General features: G+C 39.7%; 1 protein-coding gene across 1 annotated transcript in view; it reads left to right on the top strand.

The window, feature by feature from the left end:
- Positions 1–21,081, top strand: part of LRRK2 (leucine rich repeat kinase 2) — a 72,280-nt gene extending 51,199 nt beyond the window's left edge. The window contains exons 34-51 of the mRNA XM_074827763.1: positions 167–354; positions 1,289–1,443; positions 2,442–2,588; positions 2,742–2,933; positions 3,676–3,822; positions 4,131–4,231; positions 4,405–4,595; positions 5,268–5,428; positions 6,236–6,406; positions 8,235–8,335; positions 8,994–9,188; positions 10,185–10,378; positions 10,671–10,743; positions 11,318–11,502; positions 12,922–13,074; positions 13,822–14,030; positions 17,265–17,339; positions 19,277–21,081. Of these exons, the coding sequence (XP_074683864.1) occupies positions 167–354; positions 1,289–1,443; positions 2,442–2,588; positions 2,742–2,933; positions 3,676–3,822; positions 4,131–4,231; positions 4,405–4,595; positions 5,268–5,428; positions 6,236–6,406; positions 8,235–8,335; positions 8,994–9,188; positions 10,185–10,378; positions 10,671–10,743; positions 11,318–11,502; positions 12,922–13,074; positions 13,822–14,030; positions 17,265–17,339; positions 19,277–19,398 (2,760 nt within the window). The 3' untranslated portion in view covers positions 19,399–21,081. The remainder of the gene's footprint in view (positions 1–166; positions 355–1,288; positions 1,444–2,441; positions 2,589–2,741; positions 2,934–3,675; positions 3,823–4,130; positions 4,232–4,404; positions 4,596–5,267; positions 5,429–6,235; positions 6,407–8,234; positions 8,336–8,993; positions 9,189–10,184; positions 10,379–10,670; positions 10,744–11,317; positions 11,503–12,921; positions 13,075–13,821; positions 14,031–17,264; positions 17,340–19,276) is intronic.
- Positions 21,082–27,877: the final 6,796 nt, after the last annotated feature.

Raw genomic sequence — 27,877 nt, forward strand, 5'->3', positions numbered from 1 at the left:
CCTTCTTGCTGGCTAGCATTATGGAAATGTTTGGTTTCACTGTGAAATGGAGTCCATTTTTCCCCCCTAAATAATAGGCTACCATATATTTCAGGGAACAGAGCTTGCCAGGAAAATGCAATATAATGTGGACTGTGCACCTGAAATTGTTTTACTTTTTTGAAAGATTCTGACGGTGAAAGTGGAAGGCTCTTCTAATTATCCTAAGGGAATTGTAAAGCGTTCAGATGTGGAAAAATTCCTTTTAAAGAAGAGCAAGTTTCCTAAGATCTACATGTCACAATACTTTAAACTTCTGGAAAAGTTTCAGATTGCTTTGCCGTTAGGAGAGGATCAACTGCTAATCCCAAGCAGGTAAGCAAAGAGCTAAACCCACAAATGACAACCATAGAGAGATCGATCAAAATAAAAACTTCCCAACAGGCTAACTAGTTTGACTGATCATTAAAGCAGTTTGGTATATGAAAGCATGATATATACTTAGTACACTAGATTTTAGTAAATGCTTTCAGAGACATGTTAAGCTGATCTTGTAGCAGATAAAGCTTACATCATATTAGTGTGGTGGGTCAGTGGAATCTATAAATGATAAAATGCTTTATGAGGATAATATTTCTTTTATAGTTACCACACTTTGAGACTACAGCAGGAAGATTATAATTTAGCTTTACATCATGGTGTGCCAACATTACAGATATTTATTGCAATACAAAAGATAACCATGAATTCTGCCTCTTTGCTTGGAGTGAGAACCACAGCCAAGTTATTCAGAGGCAGTATCTCCTCCAAAGAGTCTAGTTATTAAAGATGGTGACAAAAAAAAAGTGTTATGAATTTGAATGCGGTCTTTTTGCTTTATCTAAAGCAGGTAACACAGTTTCTCTGCCTCAATTACAGATTTCCCTAATGTGTTTAATAATGGTTATGTTGCTTAATGGAGAGAGTGTTGCATGTTTGCATTGATTAGTTTCTACGTTCTTCAAAGTCCTGGGATAGGAAGATTTTATCTGAATGTCCTACCTGCCTTATATGTGCCCCAGGTTTTTCTCACATTTACATTCGATATTGAATGATTGTTAGTGAGGTTCTGTTGGGTTTAAATTACAGCAGAACTTCACTTTAGCCCGAATAAGCACAATAAGCAAATACACTATCTGTCTGCTCCCTGATCATTTGAATCATTCATTCATTAATAAATAATGCATTTTACATAATAAATAATGTATGTCATCAGTCACTTTGGATAAAGTACATCATTAAAGACTGCCTAATATTTCTATTCTTTCAGTTTGTCTGATCACAGACCTGTCATAGAGCTTCCCCACTGTGAAAATTCAGAAATTATCATCAGGCTTTATGAGATGCCATACTTTCCTATGGGATTTTGGTCCAGGCTGATCAACAGGTTGCTTGAAATATCACCTTACATGCTGTCAGGAAGAGGTACAAATCTTTATCTTCAAAAGCAGTAGTCAGCATGTTTGCTTTGAATGCCAACACCTGGATGTTAAAGCTCTAATCCCCAATATTGTTTTGTTTTAGCTAATTTCTGGCCACTTCACAAATGTGGGGAAAAGAGCAATTGTCATTTTTGTAAGTTAGAAATATCCAGGAACAGAAAATGCCTGATCTTTACAGTGGTGTGCAAAAGAAAATGAAGGTTGTAAGCAGCCTATTTCTCTCCTTCACATGCTAGAGATGGAGCAAATCCTTATATTTATGCAATATTTCCATTCGCTTCTACAGAGAATATAGGAATGAATGTCTTCCACAGAGAAAACCAAACAGCTTTTCTTCAGGTTCATTGATTCTCTCTTTATGCAAGTCTAAAACCTTTGCTTTTATCAGAGGGGCAGGGGGGTCTTTAATTTTTTCCCAGTAATTCTGTGCTTTGACATGAGATCTATCTGCTGAACTTTGCAATTTCATTCATCTTTGGTTTTTTAATGTGTGATTTATGAATACTGGTGACAAGTATGAAAAATATGCATTCCTAATGCTCCACAAATATGATTTATAACTGCCTGCTCTCCTGGCATTCAATTTCCTCCTGAGTATAGAATTCCAGTCATATCTTGCTATTTCATGAGTGTGTGATAGAAGGAAAATTTAAATCACTGACTTTTTTTCATATGTTGCTTAAGATACTCTGTGTATGTACCTCAGCATTTCTGTAATCCCTACATGCATCACCTGCTACATGACTTACCATCTGATTAAATATTTAGTTTGTGGATATGCCTTAGAGAACTGAACGCCAGTTGACATATATTCAGCTTTTGCGGGGCTATTCTGACTGCAAGGTTGTAGCCTTTGTTTGTTATTTGGGTAGGCATAAACCTACAACCATAATTATATAGTACCATGAACTATTCCGAATATTTTAAAATATTACATTCATATTGGAGATCAGATCTTTAATCTAATTTTGTATTTTCTAGAGCGAGCTCTTCGTCCTAATAGAATGTATTGGAGACAAGGCATCTACTTGAATTGGTCTCCTGAAGCTTATTGTCTAGTGGAATCAGCAATATTTGACAACAACCCAGATAGTTTTTTGAAAATTACGGCACCTTCTTGCAGAAAAGGTTAATTATTCCTGAGCCTGATTTTTGCTCCAGTTTGATTGCAGCTTGGCATTTTGGTTTGTTGTGCTTTTGCCTTTGGAATGCAGAGTTTAGCTTTGTAATTACAAGTGTGGCAGACTGAGGCTGTAATTTCCCATTTTTGTTTTCTTAAAGGGTGCATCCTTTTGGGGCAAGTTGTGGATCACATAGATTCTCTTATGGAAGAATGGTTTCCAGGTTTGCTGGATATAGATGTATGTGGTGAAGGAGAAACACTGTTGAAGAAATGGGCTCTGTACAGCTTTCAGGATGGTGAAGAACACCAAAAAATGCTACTTGATGACTTACTTAAAAAAGCTGAAGAAGGTATATATTTATGCCATTTGTGAGGTATATGGAGGTACACCCGTATGTAGATAAATATTATACAACGTCTGCTTTATAACATTTGCGTACTTCACGTTATTTAAAAATGTTTAATTTCTGTAAGAAATAATTACAGCATAAGTCAAAAGCTACTTGTTCTTTTTTTTATGTAAGAGTTGTCTGTAGAAGTATAGAATATGGGACAGTTTGCAGCTAGTCTGTATAGTTGTGTATAAATGGCAATAATGAAAAGAATTGTTTTGTCATGATATCGATAATACAACTTCATTCATGGAACTGAATCCAGCACATAGTAAAACTGATAGTACATCTTTTGGTTGGACCAGGTACAACACTAATTTGAAAAGTAGCATTCAGGATGACATTCTACATAGTAACAAAATTCTTTCTTTTTATGGACAGAAAAATAATCTCTTGATTAGTTTGGTGTTGTTACATAGCAACAGTTGCTATCACATTTGGTTGGTACGTATACAGAACCTTGAAAATAATTAAATGTAATACTTACATGTAAGTTGAATGCCAAACTTAATTAGTGTTCTGTTCCATATGGATACGTATGTATGTTTATGTGTGTCTCTGTGTGTACATATATACACACACATATGAATTTAATTTTAGGTACATTGATCATATGCACTCACAGGGATCCATGTACCTTTCAGTGCCTTTTGAATTATGACTACCCTTTTTTTTTTTTTGTCTCATTTGTTTTTCTTAGGTGATCTTTTGGTAAATCCAGATCAACCAAGACATACTATTCCAATAGCTCAGATTGCTCCTGATCTGATATTGGCTGATTTGCCTAGAAATATTATGCTGAACAATGATGACCTGGAATTTGATGAAGCTCCTGAATTTCTCTTGGGTAAACATTATTTTGTAGGGTTTTTTTACAGAGCTTGTGTAAACAAATCTATTGAAGTCAGTTCTGCAACATATGGAGAACATTTTAGAGATTTGTCTTCTGTGGAAATGTATTTTTTAAGGTGTTCTGAATTTCAGGTTATTAAGTTTTGAATTTAACTTGTATGCTGGGACACTGGTTTTTATGTGTTTAGATTACTGATCATGAAGGCTAACACAGTAGATGATTGGACCCTTTGAGCTATTTTTTTGAGAAATGGTTGATAGCCCTTTGTTTTTAATATTCTTCTCAATTTTTTCATTGAAAAGGTGACGGTGGGTTTGGATCTGTGTACCGTGCATCCTATGGTGGAGAAGAGGTTGCAGTAAAGATTTTCAATAAACATACTTCCCTCAGGCTCCTAAGACAGGTAAGAAATATTGCCTTTTTTTCTGTAGTGCTGCTCTTGGAATACCAACCCTACTGAAGAGCCTAAAAAGCTTAAGTAAATTGCAAAACTTCACTCCAAAACATTTCTGAGTTTACTTCAGATCTGCAGAGCTTATGCTATTTGCGGTATTAATCTGATTTTACTATTTACAGGAGCTTGCAGTGCTTTGTCACCTCCATCACCCCAGTTTAGTGTCTCTGCTGGCTGCTGCAATCCGTCCCCGGATGCTGGTGATGGAATTAGCCCTTAAAGGATCTCTCGATCGATTGCTTCAACAAGACAATGCCAGTTTAACTAGAACACTTCAGCACAGGATAGCTCTACATGTCGCTGACGGCTTAAGGTAAATGTGACTTCCGCATTGCTGTAAAAATCAAAATTGCTGCTGCAAATCAAAAGCTTATATTTTCTTATATCTCAAGCAGAATATCCCCTGGGTCAGACAAATGCTTGTATTTTTATAATTGATTAGCTCATATATACCACAAACTTTTGTTACCTGTCTTTTTCTGCTAACAAGTGGCACTCATGTAAGTAGAGAAATAGCAAGAGCTCTGGGTGGAATTTCTATGTGGCTGTTGATTTCTTATTAAAAATGTCAAATATATTAATTCATTTAATTAATTAAGCATTTTTAAAGTGCTGAAAGTCCATGAATGTCCTCAGGAGCTATTGAAGTGTGACTGTAAAATGACAAAACCTGCAAAGGAGCTCAGGGACCAATGCAGCTTAAAATTCTAAAATTCAGTTTTCAAACTGCCAATGACACTTCAGATAAGACTTGGTACTAAAACACTGCAATGTTTATGTGCCAGTCAGTAGTATTTCAGAACAATTCTAAAGTCAATATCCAGTAAGGCAGTGTCATGTTGGTGATGCTTGACTTTTTTTTTTAACGCAATATTTAAAATTTGAAAGCATGTTTTACTGTTGCAGGACTAATGCATTCAGTGTGTGTGTATAGATGCATGCCTGAATTATTAATGCTTTCAATAAATACTTTTTTGATTAACAGGTACCTGCATTCAGCAATGATCATCTACCGTGATTTAAAGCCTCACAATGTGTTGCTCTTTACCCTATATCCTAATTCAGCTGTTATTGCAAAAATTGCTGACTATGGCATTGCCCAGTATTGTTGCCGAATGGGAATAAAAACCTCTGAAGGCACACCAGGTATGGAAAAATGCTTTGTTTTACAGTGCACTATGCCAAAAAATAGCTAATATGTTTTTTATGTAGTCTGTAGGAAGTAACTCATATCTATACTGTACTCAATACCACAAAATGTAGTCCTGATGGTGTTACAAGTTGTGATGCCAGATATATACCTCTTGGCCTTTCTTTCTACTCATGTTTTAACCCATTTTAGAAGAATCAAGGAGTATACTAAAGGTTTTAAAAGAGAAGTAATTAAATTACATGCATTCTTTGTAATTTTTTGCTGTCTTGTTTTAGTATGTTATCGTGATATTGAAATTATACTGCTAAAATTATTGGTGGTTTTAATTTTCAGTAATGCAGGTAGGTCTTGATTTTTTTTTTAAAGGCAATAAATACCTCCACTGTTCCCTGACTTTAGAGAGAGCATATTAACATCCATTTTAAAGCACTGGACAATTCAATTTGAAAAAGTGCCTTTAGGTCTTGGAAATTGTGCATGAGGGTGTGACTTCAAGTGTGAATGGCCTTTCAGTAAAGACTGCAGACTTGCCCTTCATTTTCAGTATTCAATGATAAATGAATTATTTTATGTGTAATGGTGCAAGAGCTCTGTAACTGATGTACTGTCCCCTTCCTTTATACTGATTGCTGATATTTTTGGAGGTCTGCCACATGCAAACTATTGCCAGCCCAGAAATAGTGTGCCATTTTTGGTTTACTTCCTGTGACATTTTCATCAATAAGTGTTTGCTCTTAAAAGGATAAAGATGGCTTCTTCTTGGTATGAATCATAACTATTAATGAATGATTTATTTGCAGGATTTAGAGCACCGGAGGTGGCCAGAGGAAATGTTATTTACAATCAGCAAGCTGATGTTTATTCATTTGGCTTGCTGCTTTATGACATTTTAACAGGAGGAGGTAGAATAATGGAAGGCCTGAAGTTTCCAAATGAATTTGATGAATTAGCAATACAAGGAAAGTTACCAGGTATGCCTTGTTTCTTCAGGTTTTAACATGAAAGTGGATCATGTGTCCTGCCTCCTCCAAAAATAACACCTCTCATGTTTTGTGTTGTATCTGACATCGATCAGAGGAGGAGACTAAATAATAACAATTTTTAGAAGCTTCTCCTAGTTTCATAAGGTCTTGAAATAATGAGAAATAGGCATATATTCAACATCACATTGATTATAATTTCATTGCAATTTCAAGGGATCTAGCTGGTTTACTTTATAAAGAAATAGAGGTTTTGTATACTTGGGATTTTGTCCAAACCTAGCTAAAATGGATGTTGCTGAAGGTACCATCTTATACCATGTCTGGACTTGACCCTTACATATTACTGAAATAATGCATATCATGCACTAACATAAACACAATTCCACTTCTGTTCCATTACTGAGAAGCCGCATATCTTAAAATCTTTAAAAAAAAAAAAGTACCATTGCCTTAAAAGAGCAGCCACCCCTAAAGGTTTTTAATAGAAATTCCCTTTTAACTTGTCAAGAGTGTGAAGTCTCGGCCCAGCTATGTAACATTCTTCATATTCCATCTGCATTACAATCTGTAGTTGTTGGCTGCTGGAAGGAAGATTAAACAGGCTATCAGGCTAGACGTGATGTAGTCAGCTGGACAATGTAGGTCAGTATTTGGCAACTTCAGTCTAAAGAGCTGTTGTATTTTTATCGTACTACAAGCTTAATGTGTGGCGTTCTTATTTATTGCCCTGCAATAGTGGATATACTCATGAAACATTCTTTAAGACTAAAAAGTCAGTCCAGCTAGGAAAGGGCAGCAACCATACCACTTAATATGGCATTGTTTCTCCATTGGGAGAGACAGTGAAATCATACTTTTTTTACTCCTTAAGGAGAATAGTCCAATCCATAGCTCAGACAGTTTAAACCCCCTCCCTGAAGAGGCCATCCCAAGAAGTGATGACGGAGTATCTCTTGAGTGCTGCTGTCCATTTGGCTGTTTTCTGTATTATGAGCCCTATGAAATAATCAGAAGTATTAGTTTCTGGAGATAGTACAGTTCCATCTGTGCACATGCTCATCATTTATATATTTCCACCAAAAAAGGGGCTGGATGAGCTCACGAGTAAACAGTGCGTATCATTTGGTGAACAGAATATGTTCATTTGCAGGTATTTGTCTTTAATGTTACCTCTGTCTAATGCAGGACTGGAATATCTGCTGTGGATTATGATAAACTAAAAGGAAAAGCAATATAGGCACCATTATTTATGAGTGATTTGCTCTTACAGAGGTCAGCACCTATAGTCATAAGATATATATTCAGAGCTCTGAGTGGGAACTTCCATATCTCATAAATACTATATGGAATTGTTTATCTAAATTGCTATACATTTTATTGAAAGTTCATCTATATTCCATATACTCTGCCAAACACAGAAGAATAAATGTGGAAAAAAATGTTCCCAGGAATTGAAAAGACTTACAGACTGAAATGACATGCCTTGGAATGGTCATCATTAATCAAAACACAAGTAACAAAAAGCTGTGATTCAGTCCCAGATATAGGGACATTAAAGAAAAAGCAAAACCTATTTGCTTTAACTGCTTTTAATAAAAAGGGCTCTAGCTCTACCATTTCATGCTCTGGCATTTAATGGCAGATGAGAAATTCTAAGCTGTTCATGCTGACATTTTATATAAGCGTATGATACTTCTTTAGACCAGCTCTATAAGAAGGTAGATGAATTCATAAAATAAGAAGAAAATTATTCAGAACTCTCAGTTCTGGACTATGGTAAAGACTAGTTAAGAAGTTTTCTAATTTTACATTTTAGATCCTGTCAAAGAATATGGGTGTGCCCCCTGGCCTAAAGTTGAAAATTTAATTAAAAAGTGCTTGAAGGAAAACCCTCAGGAACGACCAACATCTTCCCAGGTATTACTTAGTTTATTTATTTGTGGTTTTGTGATAGATAATACCATAAAGTTGTTGGGCTTTCTAAAAAGAAATGAGACATTTAAGCTAGTAAGAGGCACAGGGGGGTTTTCTGTTCCTCTTTTCTGAAACTGAAACAGCCGTGAACCATTGCCTGCTCTTGCCATCCAGGATAAACTGTTCCATTCAAATCTACCAACAATTTGTTCTAGCCTGATGTTTTCCCCTGTGTCGCTGTACAGTGATTGTAGCAAAACAGGATTCAGATTACTTCACAGTCTTTACTAGAGCTATGCAAAAAGGACTTTGTTATACAGTATCAGTGCAGTTACCCTACACTGTTCCATGCGTGTGAGAGGAGGAACAGCAATGTGGATCTGAAACCCGCTGTCTGTTATCACACATCACGTTGCTCTTTGAAATGGGCAAAATTTTCAAACACACCTTAACCCTCTTGACTTCCTGAAATTTTAACAGAAAATTAAGAGTCAGTGTTGCTCAGTGCACAGAGATTGCTCATTAATAATGGTAATACAAATGAGCAGACCTGCTGAGATGCTGTGTCCATATTCCATTAAACATTGTTATCCGTTGCTTGCTATTTATCACTCTACAAGCCACTGTTATTACTATCTGCGTGCTGTGGCTTTCTTTGTAGGTTTATGAGATCCTGAATTCTGCAGAGCTTATCTGTTTGATGAGGTATGTTTCAATACCCAGCACGTCTACAGCAGAGTGCATGGTAGCTGCCAATCAGAGCTGCAAGAAGGCAGGAGTCTGGATAGGCAATGGGAACACAGAAAAAGCACAACTTTCGTTTGTGAACCTAAATACAGATGGACATACTTGTGAGGTATGTGGGGAAGTTGTCATTTATTCTGATTTTTTTTGGCACCCATATTTCAGAAGAATTAATCGCATTTTAACAGCAGGATATTACTTCTGGAAAGCTAAGCTTTGAGAGAACAAAGATTGCTCATAAGTGAGTCATCATTTATCCATGAAATGAAGCAGAAAAGCAGTTGCTTTTTCCTCGCTTCCTGCTATCCAGCCTAAGCTTTCTCAAATACTGTCTTTCCACTACTGGGTTCCTTTCTTCCACTCAGATGGAAGCTGTTTCTAGCATGGAGGCTAGAACAGGACTAACAGTTATACAACCCTTTGTGTCTCTGCCTCCTTTAACAATCCAGCTGGTCTCTTAATGACTCCTCTCTTACCATGGATGCCATCGCCTTGTGCAACTTTGGGTCACCCTCCAGCTCTTTTAATTTGATTTTTGTACATCTCAGTCCTGTGTTGTCAGAAAAGGAAAAACGTTTTACCCAGGCTTGATGTGCTGTGATTAACATGTGTGCCAGAACTGAGTGACTCATCATCAAAGTTGTTTAAGTTATATTTCCATCTGCCATCTGTTGACCATGATACATTTGAAGTGGTAGCTTTGGTATAGATTATATGGCTTATTTTTCTAAGGCTAAAACGAGAAAAATATTAGACCAGTACTTGTATTGTTAACAATTAAACTGAATGTATATTGCAGTGAGGTTCATTTGCTTAATTCTCTGATAGCTTTGAGACCTTCATTAGTATAGAGAGAGAAATTTTTTTTCAGCATTCAGCTTAGGTATTTTCCTGTGTACTGTTTGAGGGGTCCTTCCCAGCACTTTGAAGATAGATGGTGCAGTTGAAGGTGTATTCTGCTACTATTAGATTTCTTAATGGGGAGATTAGGCCTTGGGTTTGTCCAGGGTCCAAGAAGCTTGTACTTTATTTTTATTACCAGCAATTTACTAGCATTTAGCCTGACTGAAATCATAACGAGGTTGTTTTTCTTTTTTTTCTGACTCAGGATATTGCAGATAGTAAAATTTTAAGTTTGGCCTTAGTGACCCTTCCTACTGAGAAGGAAAACTGGATTGTAGCAGGAACCCAGTCTGGTTCTCTGTGGGCACTTAACACAGAAGATGAAACAAGGAGGCATCGTCTGCAGAAAATGTCAGATTCCATCACTTGTTTATACTGTAATTCTCTTTCAAAGCAAAGGTATAAGTGAATTTTAAATATTTTGGGCTTCGTTTTGAAAATATGACTAAACAGAGATGATCAGAAAATAGCATCTGTATACTCCTGCAGTTTTGTTTAGACAACTGCTTATTTTGCCTGTATTTTCACTTAATTTTGCACCCAGTGTAACTGGAGACTACATTCCTGACCATGGGTGGTTGTATTTGCTTTTAGTGTTCAGTGAAAATCTTGAAATACCAGAGGCTACTTATTTAATTTTTTCTTACCTGATTAAGGCATTTCTAGAATTCATTCTTTTATTTTATTTCAGCAAACAGAAGAATTTCTTCTTGGTAGGCACTGCTGATGGCAAACTGGCAGTTTTTGAAGACAGAGCAGTAAAGGTAGACTTGTTCTTTGCCGTCTGTTCTATAAAATGCTATTAGTAATATGTAAAGCAGCTACCAATAGTAGCTTTATTTCATGCAGCTTACTATTTAATTGCTTCTCTAAAACTGAAAATAATTTTCTACTGCAGTCTTAGAGGAACTGCACACATTTTACAATATCTGTTTTAACCAATAGAGTTAGGAGGGGGAAATTATTTCTCATTTTAGGACTTTGAAAGGCCTGGCAAACTGACTAGAGAGTGACATTAATGGTTGTTATCAAGAATATTCTAAGAGTTTTGATCTCCTTTATTTATTGCTGTTATAGCTCCTTTTTCTTTTCATTCACGCTAAATTGTCGTAGAATAGGTATCTTCAAAAAGACAATGTTGTTTAGATTTTCTGTAGGTCAGAGTTCTGCTTACTGAACAGATAAAGAACAGTCTCTAACATTCTGGAAAGATACCATAATGGTTCAGAAAATCTGGCTTTGTAAATTTAATTCAGCAGGCTGTGTGGCCTTGTTTTAACAGTTTCTGAGTGTCTGTACACTCCATGTTTCTAATGAAAAGTATATTTTTTCTTGCAGTGTAAGGGTGCTACACCTTTGAAGATACTAACTATAGGAAATATTAGCACACCACTGATGTGCTTAAATGAATCCTCATACTTATCTGAAAAAAATATAATCTGGGGAGGCTGTGGAACAAAGATCATTGCCTTAACTAGTGATTTCTCTGTTCAAAAGCTCATTGAAACAAAGACAAGTCAACTGTAAGTTTTTTTTATAAGGGATGTACTTGGCTCTTGTTTTCATTAAAGATTTCTGATACTTTGTACTTTGATGTAATGTCTTCTTCTAACAGCTCATTCTTTGAGTTTTCTTGTTTCCATTCTTTTCCTTCCATAATACAGATGGAATACAACATGCATTAAAATAAGATCAGTGGGTAGTGTTTAAAGTAGTCATTGCTGCTTTTAAACAAGGGATATGCATTTTTAGTGTATAAAGGATTTATAAAGTCAGTATCTAGTCAGAAAATGTATAAATGTGACTGATTAGTTTTTCTCCACCAGTTGCATTTGTCCAGGCCCTGTTTGCATTATTTAAAATTACACACACGTACTTAGCATTGTATTTGTCCTTATATGTTTGTCAGTATGATATGTGTGCATATCTTTGCCCTATATAGTTAAATGATGGATGACTGCTGACTTCTCATTATTTAGAAATCAGAGACTACAGGTTTTGGAGTGTTTGATATAATTCTCACATGGGCAAACCCTGCTCTGAAGTTAAGGGGAATTTTTCCTGAGCAGGGAAAGCAGTGTTTAATTTTATGCTAGTAGAGATTATTCTGGGAAATTAATTTGCTTTGGAAAATAATGTGTTAATATAAAGCAAGAAACTAAAACTTCAGTAAAATGCAGTTCAATGACAAGATGCAGAATATGTCACAGGAATAATTTGAGCTTCATGAAGGCAAAACTGTATACAATTTTGAAAATAAAAGTTGTCAAAACCAAATAACATTAGGGAAAGTAGCAGTGTTACTGAGTGTCTGCTATCAGGGGCCTGTGATTTTGAGGTGTTCTTCGAGATGAATTGAAGAGTCAGTGAAATAAGCTAATGCTGTTAATTTGCAGGGTCAATAATATTTTGATACGTGCAGGCACAGATCTGGCATGAGAGACAAATTCATATGTAGAGAAAAATAGTCAAAAAGGCTGTCAGCTGAAGTGAAACAAGAGCAGAGCAGGGTGAACTAAATCTCCCTGCTGCTTTTTAGGCTTAGTCACCTTTGTGTTGAGTGACCCTTTATGGTCTTGTGCGACCTGCGAGAACTATCGAATGTCTCCAAATACTGAATGAATGGCAAGAGAAAGGTGGAGCTTGCCCTGCTGTGATGTGAGCATACGTGATTTGAGCAGATAGATGGGAAAGATTTATTAATAGGTTTTGGGGATTGCTGTGCCTCCAAGAATATCATAAGCATAACTCCCTTACTGTGAGAATTTATATCAAACTGTAGGAAGATTATAGCAAACCCTGTCAGTTGTATGCTAGCCCAGTTTGGTTTTAAGGCTGAATGATTCTGTAAGAGTTAGAGGGAAGCTAACCCCACTCATAATAGTCAAGTTTTTCTACTAGATATTTTCTGTATATCTAACTGGAGTTCTTCTCTCTTCTAGGTTCTGTCATAATGCTTACAGTGATGCAAACATTATTTCAATAGCAACAGATAAATCCATCTACTTGGCAAAGAAAAACAGCCATTTTGTGGAAATCTGGGATAAGAAGACAGAAAAACTTTCTGAACTAATTGACTGTGCACATTTTCTTAAGTAAGTGTTTTATTTCAGATTGATGGCCCAATGCATAGAAAGCTGAATATCAGATTGCCTTCTCTAGCATAGTACCGTAACCTGCTGGAGGTAAGGGATTTGCCCAGTTCTTTGGGCAAATGTGGAATTCCTTTCCTCTCTTTTGGCCCAGAACTTCAGAATATCCCATGCAGAATCTCAATTTTTTAAGACCCTTATTACATTTCACAACTTCTCTATGATGTTGAGAAGATTCAGTTAACTCTGCTCAAGAAAGAAGAAAGTCTTTTGCTGTCCTTCAGGTACTAATGCTTTTGCATCCAGTTACTTCCTGCATCCCCTGTCTTCTCTCTCTCCAGTGCACAGATACAGTAGAAGATCAGTTTTCTTTACAGGGACAGTGATCTCCATTTGTATTTAAATTGTTCCTTTCCCTTAATGTGGCACATCCATTTCATTTTCATGGTGAGGTTAGGAGCAGCTCTAGGTGTGCTCCTCCACTTTGCAGTGACATTATCCTCCTGCAGAGTAGGAGAGAACAGAGGAGTATACCTGCCTCCTGTTTAAAGGCCTTTTGACCAGCTGGGTCTTAGAAGTCCAGTATTTTTCATCCTAGTTTGTTTCAAGTCAGTCAATTGATTAGAGTGAGATTTTTGTGGCTTGGCTTGATGAATGATTCTTTAGAAGGCTGGTATTGAGAGAGTTGTTTTAGCAGTTGTGGAATAGTGTGCCACCAGATTTTAATACAAATTCTCTCCATACTTGCAGGGACAAAGTGGAAAAACTAAATAAGGAATCAAAACATAAACTGGCTTATTCTGGAAGAGTGAAGACAATTTGCCTGCAGAAGAATACTGCACTGTGGATAGGAACAGGTGGAGGACATATCTTGCTGCTTGATTTATCAACACGTCGTCCTGTACGAGTTATAGACAACTTTTGTGATTCTGTTAGAGTCATGATAACAGCTCAGCTAGGTAAGTAAAACCATCAAATGATGAGTACTTTGAAATCATTGCAAAGTTTAGGATTGCTGTGTCCTGTTTGACATGGTGTTCCAGGAACAAATTAGCATTTTCCATGTTTTGTTCATTCATTCTATTGCACTGCTGTCATCTTCAGTCAATGTCAGGCACGCTGGTGTTAGCTGGATACCAGCAGGCTGTCATACCTGTGCCCACATCAGACAGCAGCTCTTCCCTGGCTTGTCGCTGATCAGCACATGAACACACTCCACCTTCACTGCGTCCTTGTGCCATCAGCACAGCTCTCACCATCTTCTGTCTGATAGTCTTCACCTTGATCTGTGTCTGCCTGTGTTCTTCCTCCACCTTAAGTTTTACAATTCAGGCTTCTCTCTCTGTGGAGCTTGTTAGGTTTTAGTAATTTTTCCTTAATTGCTTATTGCCTTGTTTTCTTCTCCCATCCTTATTCAGGAGTGGTTCTTTTAGGTTTGGGTCACAGGCAAATCACAGCAAAGCTGGGGAAGTGCTACACACTTGAACTCAGGGTGCAGATTTGTACACGTGTGCTGTTCCTGTCACCAGGGCCAGTTGTTTTGAGCTACTGTGGGAAGATAGTAGTTGTGGGTTTTCAGTGGTAATTACAAACAGCCAGAGGAGCGTAGTTGAGTATGTGGCACTTCTTGACTGCTGTAACTTCCTTCACCTGTACACTTTCCTGCATCTCTCCCCAAAACTCAAGAGTTCATTGTACTGCAGTGGTACACTCAAAATACACATTACTTCAAAAAGTACTCTGTGCACATGTGGCTTCCTGTCGCCTTCCACTGTGTTTTGAAAAAAACCTCTGGAGGTCCCTTGTCAGTGTGATTTAAAGTGTGTGTGCTGTCAAAAGAAGACTCTGAAGCTGTGGTTGGGCACTCAGAAACACACTCTAATCCTGCTAGCAAACTTCATAGTTGCAGGCTGTGGATGTTTTTTCATTACCATCATGACCTTAATTTGCGGCTGCTTTTTCCTCTCTGGCACCAGAAGTATCCACAGACTACAGTTAGCTCATAGTGCTGATAGTGTTTTATGAGTCAAAAAAACTCCATCTTCCTCTGACTTGCCTTTGCCTGAGACAGCAAGTTTGTAGAGTCTGTTCAGTCCTCAGCTGTTAAGAGTGCCAGCTATAGAGCCCAGATTCACTAGCACAGCATTTTCATTCCTCCTAGTCCTGATAGCTACAATATTAGTACTATAAAAGGCCGTTTTATTTTTAGCATTTTGTAAAGAATAGTTACTATGAAAACAAAATTTCTGCCTCACTTATTACTGTCACTGATAGGGAAAGTATATTGTATAGAATAATACAGTGTGATTTACAAAGCCTTGAGTCTCATACTCTTTGTTTCTAGCCACCTCAACATTTTTAATCAATATTTTATGTATAGAAAAGTTAGTACTTCAGGAGGAAGAGTTTAGCTGCGTTTGCACAAATCTCAAGAATGTCAAGTAAGATTGATACATGCAGTTTGATGTGTACTTTTTTTTTTGATCATCTTTTCCCAGCAATAATTTATAAGGGTTGAGTTTTTTCCTAAGTTCAAGGACTTTGTTTCTACTGGGATTTTCACAGAATCAGTGAAAATGGCACTGAGGCTGCTGAGCAATTCTTCAATAGTAATGCATTTCTTGTGTGAAATGAGAGAAGATAGAGGGAAATATTTTTGTATTAAATAGTTTCATTTAAGATTAAAATATATAATGTCAATCAGATGTAAATATTTCAGGGAAAATAGATTGCCAGACTTCGAGACATCAATTTTATCTGTAGTTCATATATGAATATGGAAATATAATGTCTTTTTCTAATTCTCTCACCTAACACACTGAGGTATAATAGACATAAGACTTACCATAGTGAATTATATGTAAATCTATAGTTCATTTTGCAAGTGAAAATTTAGACTTCTATATATAAGAAAGGAACCTAGTTTGAGTAAGAAACATTATACTTAAGTTCCAATTACTTTGATAAGGCGTATGAATGGGACTGGTTGCAGAAAAAATTAAAGTGATGAAAAATCTGAGCATGGAAGATGTGTATGGTTCCAACCCGCCCCCATCTACCATAAGCAGATTTACATCAATATCAAAGGAGAATATACTGCAGATCTCCACAGGGCACCAAAAATCTCTCTCTACCTTGCAGAGGTCCTGGGGGACCCACTTGAAACATTTGACAATTCAGAAGGAACATATGGGGGGGACAGTGCAGTGTGGTCACACAAAACTTCCAGGACTGTGGCTTTCACAGTAAGCCATACTCCAGTCTATTTATAACCCATAAACTGAGCCGCTCCTCATCTTTTCCCTGGGGGAGTGTGTAAGACTTCATGTATGAAGAGGTGTGGGGGGCAGTGCTGTGGCTGGGGTGTCTGCAGACAGAGGGCTGTTCTTTCCCTGGCCTGAGCCGTGACCCAGGTACAGAGGCTGGGTCCTGTATTCCTCTGCTAGCCTACAGCCAAGGGCTCACCGCCCTCATTGTGCTGCCAGTAGGACAGGGAGCTGCTGTGGCAGGAGAACATGTAACAGCTGCCATCTGTCTTGCAAGACATTTGTAAACGTGTCTTATTGGGAATAAGCAGGAAGTTGATGCTGAAACACTGGCACATTCAACTTATCCCTCTGTGATCCAACCACTCCAGTCTTCCTAGCATTTTTTTGCGTTATTCAGTAGGCACCTTCCTATGATCCATCCTCTATTTCTACCTCCCCGTTAACTCTCCTTTCCCACCTCCATGCCATCGTTAGTTCAGAACACTTTTAATTAGCCTGTATCACATTTTGTTGTTTCAGTTTTTTTCATAACCAAACTGATTACTGGCACTTTCTGATTCTGCTGTGCACTGGGACTTCATTTGCAGCCCATCCCTTCACCGTGACATCAGTTCCCTGTGACCCTCTTGCCTCTGCTTATGGTATATAATAGGGTGCTTTGTTCTTAGGCCTGTTCAACAGGCTGGCCGGCTGATCCAGTGCTTATGCCTTTGAACCCTGATAAACCCCTACATTAAATGGAGATGTGAACTATATTGTTTTCATGTCTGGGTTTTTCATGGTTAATGACTTTGAATAAAGGCTCCGGTTGACTGAACTCTGCTTTCTGTCCTCTTAGTGGCATGATGTCATCTACTCTTTCTGTCATTAAATTACAAAGTTCCCATTAAAATTAAAATGTGACATTTTATTTCTTTGAAAAAGGGAGTCTCAGGAATGCGGTCCTGGTTTTGGGATATTGCTATAAAAGTGACACCGAGGACAACAAATATCACAAAGGTACCTGAGCTGTGTTTTATTAATTTGTATTATCAGTGGAGTACACACTATTATGCTTGACTACCCACTGAGAGTGGAGAGTTGATGAACATAATTTGATACAGTTTCACTGAAACATCATTATTACTTTTTATTGTCTTTTGCATTTCTGGGCTCCATACAAACAGTAACTTCCAAAAATGGATCAGAGGAAGCCACTATTTGAAGTATCTAATAAAATTTGCTGGAAAACTGTATTTGAAGAGTAAATGTCATTGTCTAATTGGAGAATGTATCAAAAGGATTTCCACAGGGGTCTGTACTAGGTCAGGAATCCTCAATGTTTTCATGAATGATGTGGATGAAGGAATAGTGAATGTGCTTTTCAGATTTGAAGCCAATTCTCAGTTAAGACAAAGCCACAAGCACACTGGAGGGCAGGATTAGAATTCAAAATGACCTTGACAAATAGAACAAATGGTCTGGAAGGAAATAAGGTACAATTCAGTAAGGACAAATGCAAGACCTTTACTTAATTAGGAATGATCCGTTGTACTAACATGAGGAAATGATCAGCTTAAACAGCAGTGCTGCAGAAAAAGGGTTATAATTGATCACAAGCTGAACATGAGTCAACTGTGTCACGTTGCTGCAAAAGAGGCAAACATTCTCACACCAGTTGAAACGTGGTGGCTGTAAGACATGAGCTAATTCTTACACTCTGCTGAGTGCTGATATGGCCTCTGCTGAAGGAGTGTATCCGTTTGGGACACTGCTGAATGATCTAGACTATTAGGAATATTAACAATAGTCCAGAGGAGAGAAATGCAACCTGTGAGGAAACATTGCAGGAAGTTAAGTTGGTTATTATAAATAAAGCTTAGAGAGGACGTGATAATAAGCTTCAAATATGTAAATAAAGAGGAAGAGAATAGACTTCTACATATTCCCTGTGGGTAGGATCACGACTAACCATTTTCTATTACATCAAGGGAGATTTAGGTCAGACATCAGGAAAAGCTTCCTGACAATTAGGATAGCAAAGTGCTGGAATAGGAAGATAGAAAATCTCCATCTTTTAGTTTTTCTAAGAACAGTTAGAGTTGATGGTCTGACCAGTGCCCTTCTTCACCTTTATCTCATCCCAGTTTCAGTGACTCCTAAAAATGTGGCCATAACAGTATAAAGTTAAGGGTGGCAAGTGTAGATGAGCTGACTGATTGGACTAAAATAAGAATCAAACCTACGGCAGTGGTTTTTATATTCTGATATTCCCTGATTATTACCATAAGAAAACCTACTGCATTTTTAGCTTTTTTATTTTATTTAAGAGTGCCATTAATTATACAGAGAGGAATCAGAGACTTCCAGAAACTTTGGGGCCTTAGTTTGTGAGACCCTACTCATGCAAGTGTTCTCAATTATCCTTATTCCACTAAATGCAATGTGAATTCTCCATGAAAAAATGTTATTTGCATGAAGGGAGATTGAAGAAGTGACCTTTTCCCAGTATAGTCACTACCTTGTGAAATCAGTTTTCATTTTTAGTTTACAGTGAATGGGGTTTGAGTCTTGTAAGCATTCAGGGTATATCTGCTCAGGAATATAGAGATGAAATTCTATGCAAGCATCTCAGTACTAACATTAGCTGTAGCTCAGGTCAGTACCTTACAGCCCACAGGCACCAGGAATGGTTTTTTAACTGCTTTTAAATGGTATACTCTAAGTTTAAGAACTGGAATCCAAATCATCATGCAAGTACAAACAGCTTGTAACCCATAACTGCATTACGTCACACATAAAGTGTCATACAACTTGTCTTCCAGGTCCTAAGCATCATGCTTCATTGAGGCAATTTATGAGTAACTAAAATATAAGCAGACAAGCAAACCCACTTCTAACTATGCAATAATTCATCTCTGTTGCAGTTTTCAATTTTTTTCAATTTCTTTTTCCAGAATTACAATCCTGCGTGTCAGTGTGGGACATTAACCTGCCCCATGAAGTGCAAAACCTGAAAAAACATATAGAAATGAGACAGGAACTAGCAGAAAAAATGAAGACTGTTTCTTTGGACTAAAAAGTCCCCCTGCAAGTGCCGTTCTCTTTTGTAGTCTTCCACCCTAATGTACTGTGCAATATTTGCAACTTCTTGCTGGGTCTTTAACTGAAAACCGGGAAGAAAGTTGCCATGAGAGAGGCGGTTGGTATTCATAGGATACCAAGAAAAGAGAAGGATAAGTTATTTTTAATATTTGAAAGGGCAGAAAACTATGGAGAATTTCAGAATCTAAAGCGTTATGATGCATCTGTTGTTTACTTATGAAGTTCTGCTCTCAGCAACTATGGCTTAACTTCAGTATAACATTGTTCATCTGGTTTTTGATCCTGGTTAAATTGAGAATAAGCCAGCAGACTATAAATGTCTCTTATTGTCTTCATTATCTCTACTGGGTTGACACTATAATAAGAAGCAAAATTTAAGCCTCTGTGTGTTTATTGCAGTTTGCATGTATGAGTTTGCTCTGATGTTTTAGTAATAAGTCAGAGCTCATGACCCTGAGTATATGAAAGAAAACATTATATTTTATATAACAGGAGTGTTTAAAGGAACATATAATGACTATATTACTCCTTGAAAACAACAGGCAGGATAGTCTTTATTTCTTCCATGAATAATTGACTTTTTTTTTGTTATGATCAGAAAAAAACAACTGTGCTACATAATAAAATAGCTCAGAATTTAGAATCTAAATACACTGACAGGCTTCTGCAAGTAGGTGTCCTCTTGCAGTACTGCAGTCTGCCTTGTTCTAGGAGATGTAGTCCCAGCGTTATGAACATTACCATTCACATGGATCTGTTGTACAGCTCACTTTGAAAAGTCAAGCGAAAACACAGGGTGAAAGCTCTGATCCAAATGCTGCTGCAACTTGTACCACAAAGAAAGAAGCACACTGCTGTAGCCAGACTGCGAGTTCTTAGTCCAATTCGCTGGTTTGCTTATCTCAATCTAAAAAAAAAAAAAAGGGGGGGGGAACTTTCACTTTGATATTTCTAACATGTGAAGTTTCCACTTATTCTTGTTTGAATTTATATTGTTGTTTTGGAGGCAAGCAGGGGAACCTTGAGGAGTGTAAGAATTGGCTACCTCTTGCATATAACTACCAGAATTTGTTGCCATGCATCTTCATTCAAGAGATGCCTTTTGCTGCTCTCTGGCTCTAAGTCCAAGCTGCTTCTTACAGCCTGCACTGACCTGCTCTAAGTGCCTTCCATCAGAAGACAGATGTCATTTTCTTTTTTTGATACCAAAAGAATCTATAGGGTGCTCCTGGAATCTCAAGGAGTGGAGTATCCAGAGTCCTTCCTGAGTCTATGGAGCTGAATAAGGTTGAGCAACTGAAAAGTTCTCAATTCCATTTGTACAGTTTTGGAGAAATTACATACTAGGACAACAGCATTTATTGTGTCCAACAGCATTTATTGTGTCCAACTGTATCATTGTTCTGTTTTCTGCCATTTGTTCAGTGCGTGCTCAGGATTCCTTTCGGATATGCACCCCAGTTTTTATGTATTCTTGTAATCTGCATACTGAGAATAATTTGCTATTTATATGGGATTTTATAACTCAGAAAATATATATTGTCTTATAATGAATACTTTTTAAAAAAATAGAATATATGTATTGTGATTATGTTTATTTATAAGTCTTTTTGGATGTAAGCCTTAAACCTTTTTATTAAAACTGCTTTGTTAATAACATAGTCTACTTCCTGATCACTGAATTTCCAAGGAGGAGCTTTTGTGTGCAGTTCTTGTGGAGCTTTATCCCTTACATCAGGATGATGCAAGATCCCAGTTCTGTGAGTTGTGTTGACACAGCTGCGTTCCCACTTGTTCTGTCTCATCATGCGCGTCTTGAGCCCTTACTGTCCTCACAGTCATTAGTCACTTCTGAGAGTTTCTGGAAAAGAAGACTGAATCGGGCCTACATGCTGGGTATTACAGGGATAGCAAAGAATGAAAGACACCATAGCAATGAAACCAAAGACGGGAAGTCGTTACAAATCTGCCTCAATCGGCCACTGTTGAATTATCAGTGGTGAGAAGGTAAAATTCTGTAACAGTGGTAACCCACTGTGACTATTCAGCAATACAGCACTCACTGACATGGAGCACAGTGATCCAGCTGCATGCCCCCCAAATACTTTTTAGTACTAGAAGAGATTTGGAGAAGATCTTGCATTGGTGCTTGTTATTCTTTACTATTTGATACAGTCTAGAAGTGCATCTCTGGCCAGCTGGAGCCCTGTTCAGCTCATGAGGTGCAGCTGCCTGTCTGCCAAGCAGGGCATTTCTTGGAGAGAATAGTGTCAGGGCATGTCCTGTCAAATAAAGCAGACAGCCCACAGCATCCGTCCCTTTCCCGAGTGTGGGAAAGCTCTGGAAGGAGGTGGCTGCAAAATTGTTTGGCCAGGAGCTGGCAAGCAGTAAGCGTGCAGGTCTGACTTAGAAGCACTCAGGGCCTGGCATCCCCTTCCCAGCTGGGACGTGCCACCAAGGGGAAGAACAGCACTTCTGTGTGACCACCTTTTAAACCTGCACTATAAGGAAACATTTTCCCAGAAACATCTCTACTGACAAACTATAAGGAAAGAGAGAATAAAAATGATCCATGACTCTGTGCTTCTTCTGGCTTTAGTGGAGCTGTTTGGAAACCAGTAGGATGTGGTCACGTAAGAGGACAAGCTCTATCAGCTGTAGTGCTTCCTGTATACTTAGGATAACATCCAGAACCTGAAAACAGATGACCTTTACTTCAAAAAAAGAGCCTGTTTGCTTATGGGAAACAAGCAGTATGGTTTGGCTGTGATTTAACACCTGAGCTGGGACATGTAATTAACCCCATGTTCCTCAGAACCGTGCAGCTGAAGGATGCCAGGGTTGAGACCTAAAGACAAGGAGACAAACTGTACAGAGGGAGCTGAATGCTTGATTAGATACCGATTTTTTTTTTAAAGTGCTATTGACTTTAGTTAGGGTCATTCTTTTTAGTGGTTGCTTGCTCTGACAAATTACATGTGTCAGATTCACCTCTACATTAATTTTAACATTATTTCTTTTACAAGCAGTTCCTGGTTAATCCCACTGTAAACAAGTTACACAGCCTGATTTCATGTACTTTCTGTATTATATTCTGGCATTCCTCTTACTCTATCATAATTCCTCGTGCATCCCTTATTATTATTATTCTATTACTTCTTCATGCACCACTTTGGGGCAAAACTGGGACATATAATGGAGGGTAGAGAACAAGGCCTCCTGGGTGTGAGTCGATCCCCAAACATGGGCATTTGTCATCACTGCCACTTAATAACCATACTCATCTACATGGAGCAAGCAAGAGAAATAATCCATCTGATGATGAACTCTTCAGATACCAGACACACGAGAAAGTAGTAAGGGAAAAGAATGAGGCTCAGTGAATGAGGAAAAGACAATTACATTCATATTTTTTTATCAGTCTTTCAAGTAGAAAAGTGTATGAACATTTCCACTTCTCTCTCACTTTCTGACCTTCAAGTCATTCATTAAAAAAAAAAAAATCTGAAAACAGCTACCATTGCCTGTCTCGAGAACCAAATTTTCTAATCAGAACTAGCAATTCTTCTACATGAATTAATTAGTTCATCTGTATTATGAACTCATCCCAGGACTGTACTGACCTGTGCATTCTCTTATATAAAACCTTCTTCACAGTCTTTGAACAGGTATAAATAAAAATTACATTTATTGTCTGGCCAGTAAACCATTTTGTTAACTTCAATATTTTTTTTTTGTTAGATAGGCATGTATCTTTACAACAATTTAATTAGTTTATAAATAGAGTGGCATAATCACGAGAGCTGAGAATCATACTTATTGCATATTGTACTTTAAAATTCATTATTTTAAAGGAAAAAAAAAAACACAAGATGTATTATTGTATTAGCAAAGGGAAACCTGTTTAGCAAAAATTTAGAAGCAAATGCAAGTGAAATGTCCAGCACACAGCATCAAGGATGTTATTTGCTTATTAGAGAGCTGTGCAGGTACTGTATGAAGAGAACAGTGTCTATAGCTGTAGACACCTCAGACTTCTCAATATTTACACTAGTTCCTGTTTGATTAAGTAACAGAATTACAAGAATAATCAAACTGTGAAACATTTTTTTTCCCTGCAGTGACCTTATGCTGACTGGTACCTACCCTTTACATGGTTTATTTGGACTGAGCAGTAAACAGAAATTCTTTTTTAAAAGTTATTAAAAATTACAATACACCAATAGTTCTATTTTTAAAAATACAGTAATTTCTTAGAACTATCCTAATACAATTCTAGTAAAAACAGAGTAAAAGCAAGCTCAGGCCTTTTCTTTTTTCCTTTTCTTCTGAATCGCTTTGCTTTTCTTGCTGCCTAACAAGGCAGCAGGCAAGTACTGTCAGGTTTATTAAGCACTGCAGTCAATCCCTACAAAACCTGTCACTAATTAGCGGGAAGAGAGTTAAAAATCAATGTTATGTCTCTGGCGTATGTGATTATTTACTTCCACCACAGCCCATTAGCGTCAGTGACCTGAAAAGTTAAAGTGGATAGAGAAGGGGAAAGAAATTAAAATCTTCTTCTGTGGCAATTGCAGTGTTTTGTCTTTCCTGCACCATTTATTTCTCCGCCTCTTGCCATGCTGCCTCTTGGCGCTGCCTCCTGACAGCACGGCTGTGCCTGGGAGAGGGCCCCAGCTGGTTGCTGTGGTGGGCTTTGACCCCGCTCCTGGCCAGCTGAAAAGCACTGAAATCATTGTGTGACCTGGGGCGGGGGGGGGGAACAAATCAAAAAGAAAAGCTTAACATATGGCAGTGCTTAACAGCAGAGTCTGCTGCCAGCCCAGCCCGGCCTCCTTTCCACTGCTGGGGGCCAGGCACCCCGCTTCGGTGCTGCCATTGCAACCCCACGAATCCCACCACCGCAGGGCTGTCCCCGGCAGGGAGGGCAGAAAACGTGACCACACAGAGTCCGAACGGGCCATGACTCTTCCTTCTTTCTGAGAGACACCAAGGAGGGGAGGGGAGCGCAGGGCTGCCCGTGGTCCCCGGGGCTGTGTCCCAGCCGGTGCTTCTGGTGAGGCAGCTCCGGCTTTCCTGTGCCATCACCACCCGCGGCACAAGCACCGCAGCCGAGGGCCCCTGCTTGACCAGGCCACAGCTCCCGCTGAGGAGCACCCCGAGGCCCGGCTCGCTCTGCACCATCTCTTTTCTGCATAGGCCTGTTTAGTCATGAGGCTGCAAGAGGGAAAAAATATTTCACAACGAGTTCTGCTTTCAAGTCCTTTCTCAAGGGAAGGATGACCCCTAAGTAGTCACAGAGGGAAAGGAGAGGCCTTGGGCTCCCCCGCAGGCCCTGGGTCAGCCTGCCATGGTGACAGGAGCACAGTGACTCAGCTTGCAGGATCACACACCTTCAGCATCCCGCCTCCTCCCTCACTCCACATTTTGGCAGCTCCTGCAGAGCCCAACCTGCACAGGACCATTGGCCACAAGGACACAGCATGGTGGGATAGGCCTCTACCTTGTAGAGTGGAATTCATACAGCAGCAACATAAACATGTGGCTCTTTGCACTGCAAATACATTAACTTCAGTTCATTAATGCTCAGTTCTACTTTTTCTTGCCTTGACATCTTGGTGGTCACCTTGAAAACATCTGTTGTCTGCAAGGCAGCAAGAACCATCCTCCCCCACCCACTGGCGCCCTGGCTCTGCAATTTGGAATTTAAACCAACTGAGCTAAGGCTGAGACTCAGAAACATTAGCTTCAAACCCTTACCATCAGAGGTCACAATAAATAAATTTTTTAAAAAGCTACAGAGCTGTGAGCCCATGGAAGAGCAGCAGCGTTTGCAGATCACCAAGCAGAGGCTGGGTGGGTTTGTTGTGGCAAAGATGCCGGCAGATACAATGGCAGCTCCCCCATGGCATCCCCAGCACCGCCTGGCCCCGGCACAGCTCCCCTCCCTTGCTGCTGCTTGCTGACCAAGTCTACAGCAGCCTGAAGAGCAAAAAAATCTGATCAGCTTTTCTCAGTAAAGGCCGTTCAGGGCTGATGGACGTCAAGTCCAGCCACCCACCCTGGTGCAATAGGGTTTCTGGGGGCTGGCAAAACACAGGGCAGCCAAAACCAGCCACTTCTGGCAACATCCATCTCCCCAGCGCCTTCCTCCCAAGGAGGGGCATCATGCTCTGAAACAACCCACCCTGCCCACAGCTGCCTGCACCTGCCTCTACCCCTCTCATCAGGGCTGGAAAGCAACAGGTCTGTGCACACCGGCCAGGAAGGTGCCACTGAATCCTGCTGGGTTTGGGTGAGACCTTACACAAACATATGGGGAAGCCACTTTTATGCACTAGCAATTTTCTTACATTACCATAAGCATTTCCTGATGAACACCCACATAAAACTGCATACATGAATTTTGCCATTTTGAAGCCCACTACTCTGAGCAGTATTCTGCTGAGCTACGTCCATGGGTGGGCACAGCAAGAAGAGTCGGGCTGATGCCCTGGGATTTGACTAAGTGGGTGCTGACCCCAGGGTGCTCCATTTTCACCATTGCTTCATCTTCCAGGACTGAGGGAAGCCACTTCAGCTGTTGGGACAAGCCGCCAGTGCTCAGACATGCCCCCCAGCCCTCCTCTCTGCAGGGAAACCATCCATGCAACAGGGCTGACACCTTCTCCACTCCAGCCAGGCCTCTCTGAGTGCTGCTGACAGAGGACCAAAAGCCCATCCACTTGCCTCCACAGTGAGGCCACTTAAAGGAAAATATTTCCTCCCCTCTCCACATGCCTCCACCAACTGCTACAGTGGCAACCCTTTTGCGTTAGTCTAATACTGTCAGGTTTAGGCAAAACTTAAAGGATGCTGTTAAATCACATGCGCACAAGTAAAGGTTTAATGGATTTCCTATTACTCTGAAAAAGTTCAAAATTTGAAAAGTGAATTTCTAAATTTTAAAGAAAAGTTCCCCGCTAGAGCCCTCTGCTGAAGCAGAGCAACAGCAGCCCCTAATGGGTGGAGAGCTGGAGGCCCAGGCTGCCCAGCCCTGCTCAGCAGCTGTGCTCAGTTTAAATGCCACAGTTGTTCATACTCACTTTTAATAACCAAGTACCAGCCAGGTAATTAAGCTTTGGTCAACAATAATTTTCAAATATTATCCATGTGTCAAAACTTACCTCCCCCCCTTTTTTTTTCTCCTCCAAAATAATGATATGTACTTAGCACTCTGCAATTGGGAAATCTCATGACAAAACATGCTCCCACCTTGTAATTATAGGAAAGTTTGCAAGGAAGAAAACCCCCAAAACATTTAGTTCCATTGGTTTACAGCTATAACAGCTAAACCCAGGAAGGGACACAAACACCTGGGCTCTGCAGGGGCTCAGAAGTAGCTGGTGCAGAGCAATCAGTCCTGCTGGAAGAGTCTGAAATCCCCACTGCTGAAGCTGGGGGAGGGGGGTGGGGGTGGAATCAGTATTCAGTATCTGCAGCTCCAATGAAACCAGTGCCAGACACACAGGGACCACATGGCCCTGCTCCTGCAAGCTCCCAGCACGCGGATGCCCAGGCTGGGTGGCCTGGGCGGCTCTGCCAGATGTGTCATTCCTTGGTGCCACTGGCACCACGAGGAACACAGGGCAGAGGCACACACAGATGGGCGCAGGGGGAGGCTCCTGCTGAGAGGATGCTGGTGGCTTTGGCCCTGGAGAGGAGCTGGGACAGTGCTTCCTGGGAGAGGTCAGAAAGCCACCAGCTTGCCCAAATCCAGGTCTGGAGATGAGGGCCCACAGACAGGAAAACTCATCACCACCTATTTTTAGTTCTGCTCCACCTCACCTAGCCACTTTTCTTGAGTTAAAGGCTTCATCCTACATGAATTTTGCTTTTTAGTTTAAAAGCCCTTTGGGCTTTGACTGGCACCACTCTCCTTCCACACAAGCATCTCCAAGACCTCAGGAGAACGAAGCGCAAAATTGCTGTTGTAACTCAGTTGCCCCATTGCTGCTCAAAGATGGAAATACCAGTGTCCCAGTTTCACTCGAGGACCCATCATTCTCCGTGCTGCAGAAGCCGCAGGACAAAGGCTGGGAGCTCCCCGGCTCCAGCAGAAGCTCTTGCAGACCCACATACCATGGGACAGCATGTTCCCACAGCCCAGCTCCACACAGTGAGCCCTCAGCTCACTTTGCCCACAGTGAAGGTCCACCCATGGGGCTACCTGAAGAATGGCTTTTGGGCTTGGTACGGGCAGGGGAGCACAGGGCCCTGGCACAGAGGAGGCACACCATGACACTTCCAGTCCGTGATGGCGCAGGCAGAGGCATGGGCATGGCAGCCTGGAGGAGCTCTGCTCACCCCGAGCCTGCCCAGCATCTGTTTGCAATCACCTCTTGTCCCCACGGCACACCAGGGGCCTCCTGAACTCAACCCAGTCTGACTTTCTTTTTCATACCTCAAACCAC

The sequence above is a fragment of the Strix aluco genome, chromosome 5 (genome assembly GCF_031877795.1).
Source record: "Strix aluco isolate bStrAlu1 chromosome 5, bStrAlu1.hap1, whole genome shotgun sequence".
In the NCBI taxonomy this organism is placed as follows: domain Eukaryota; kingdom Metazoa; phylum Chordata; class Aves; order Strigiformes; family Strigidae; genus Strix; species Strix aluco.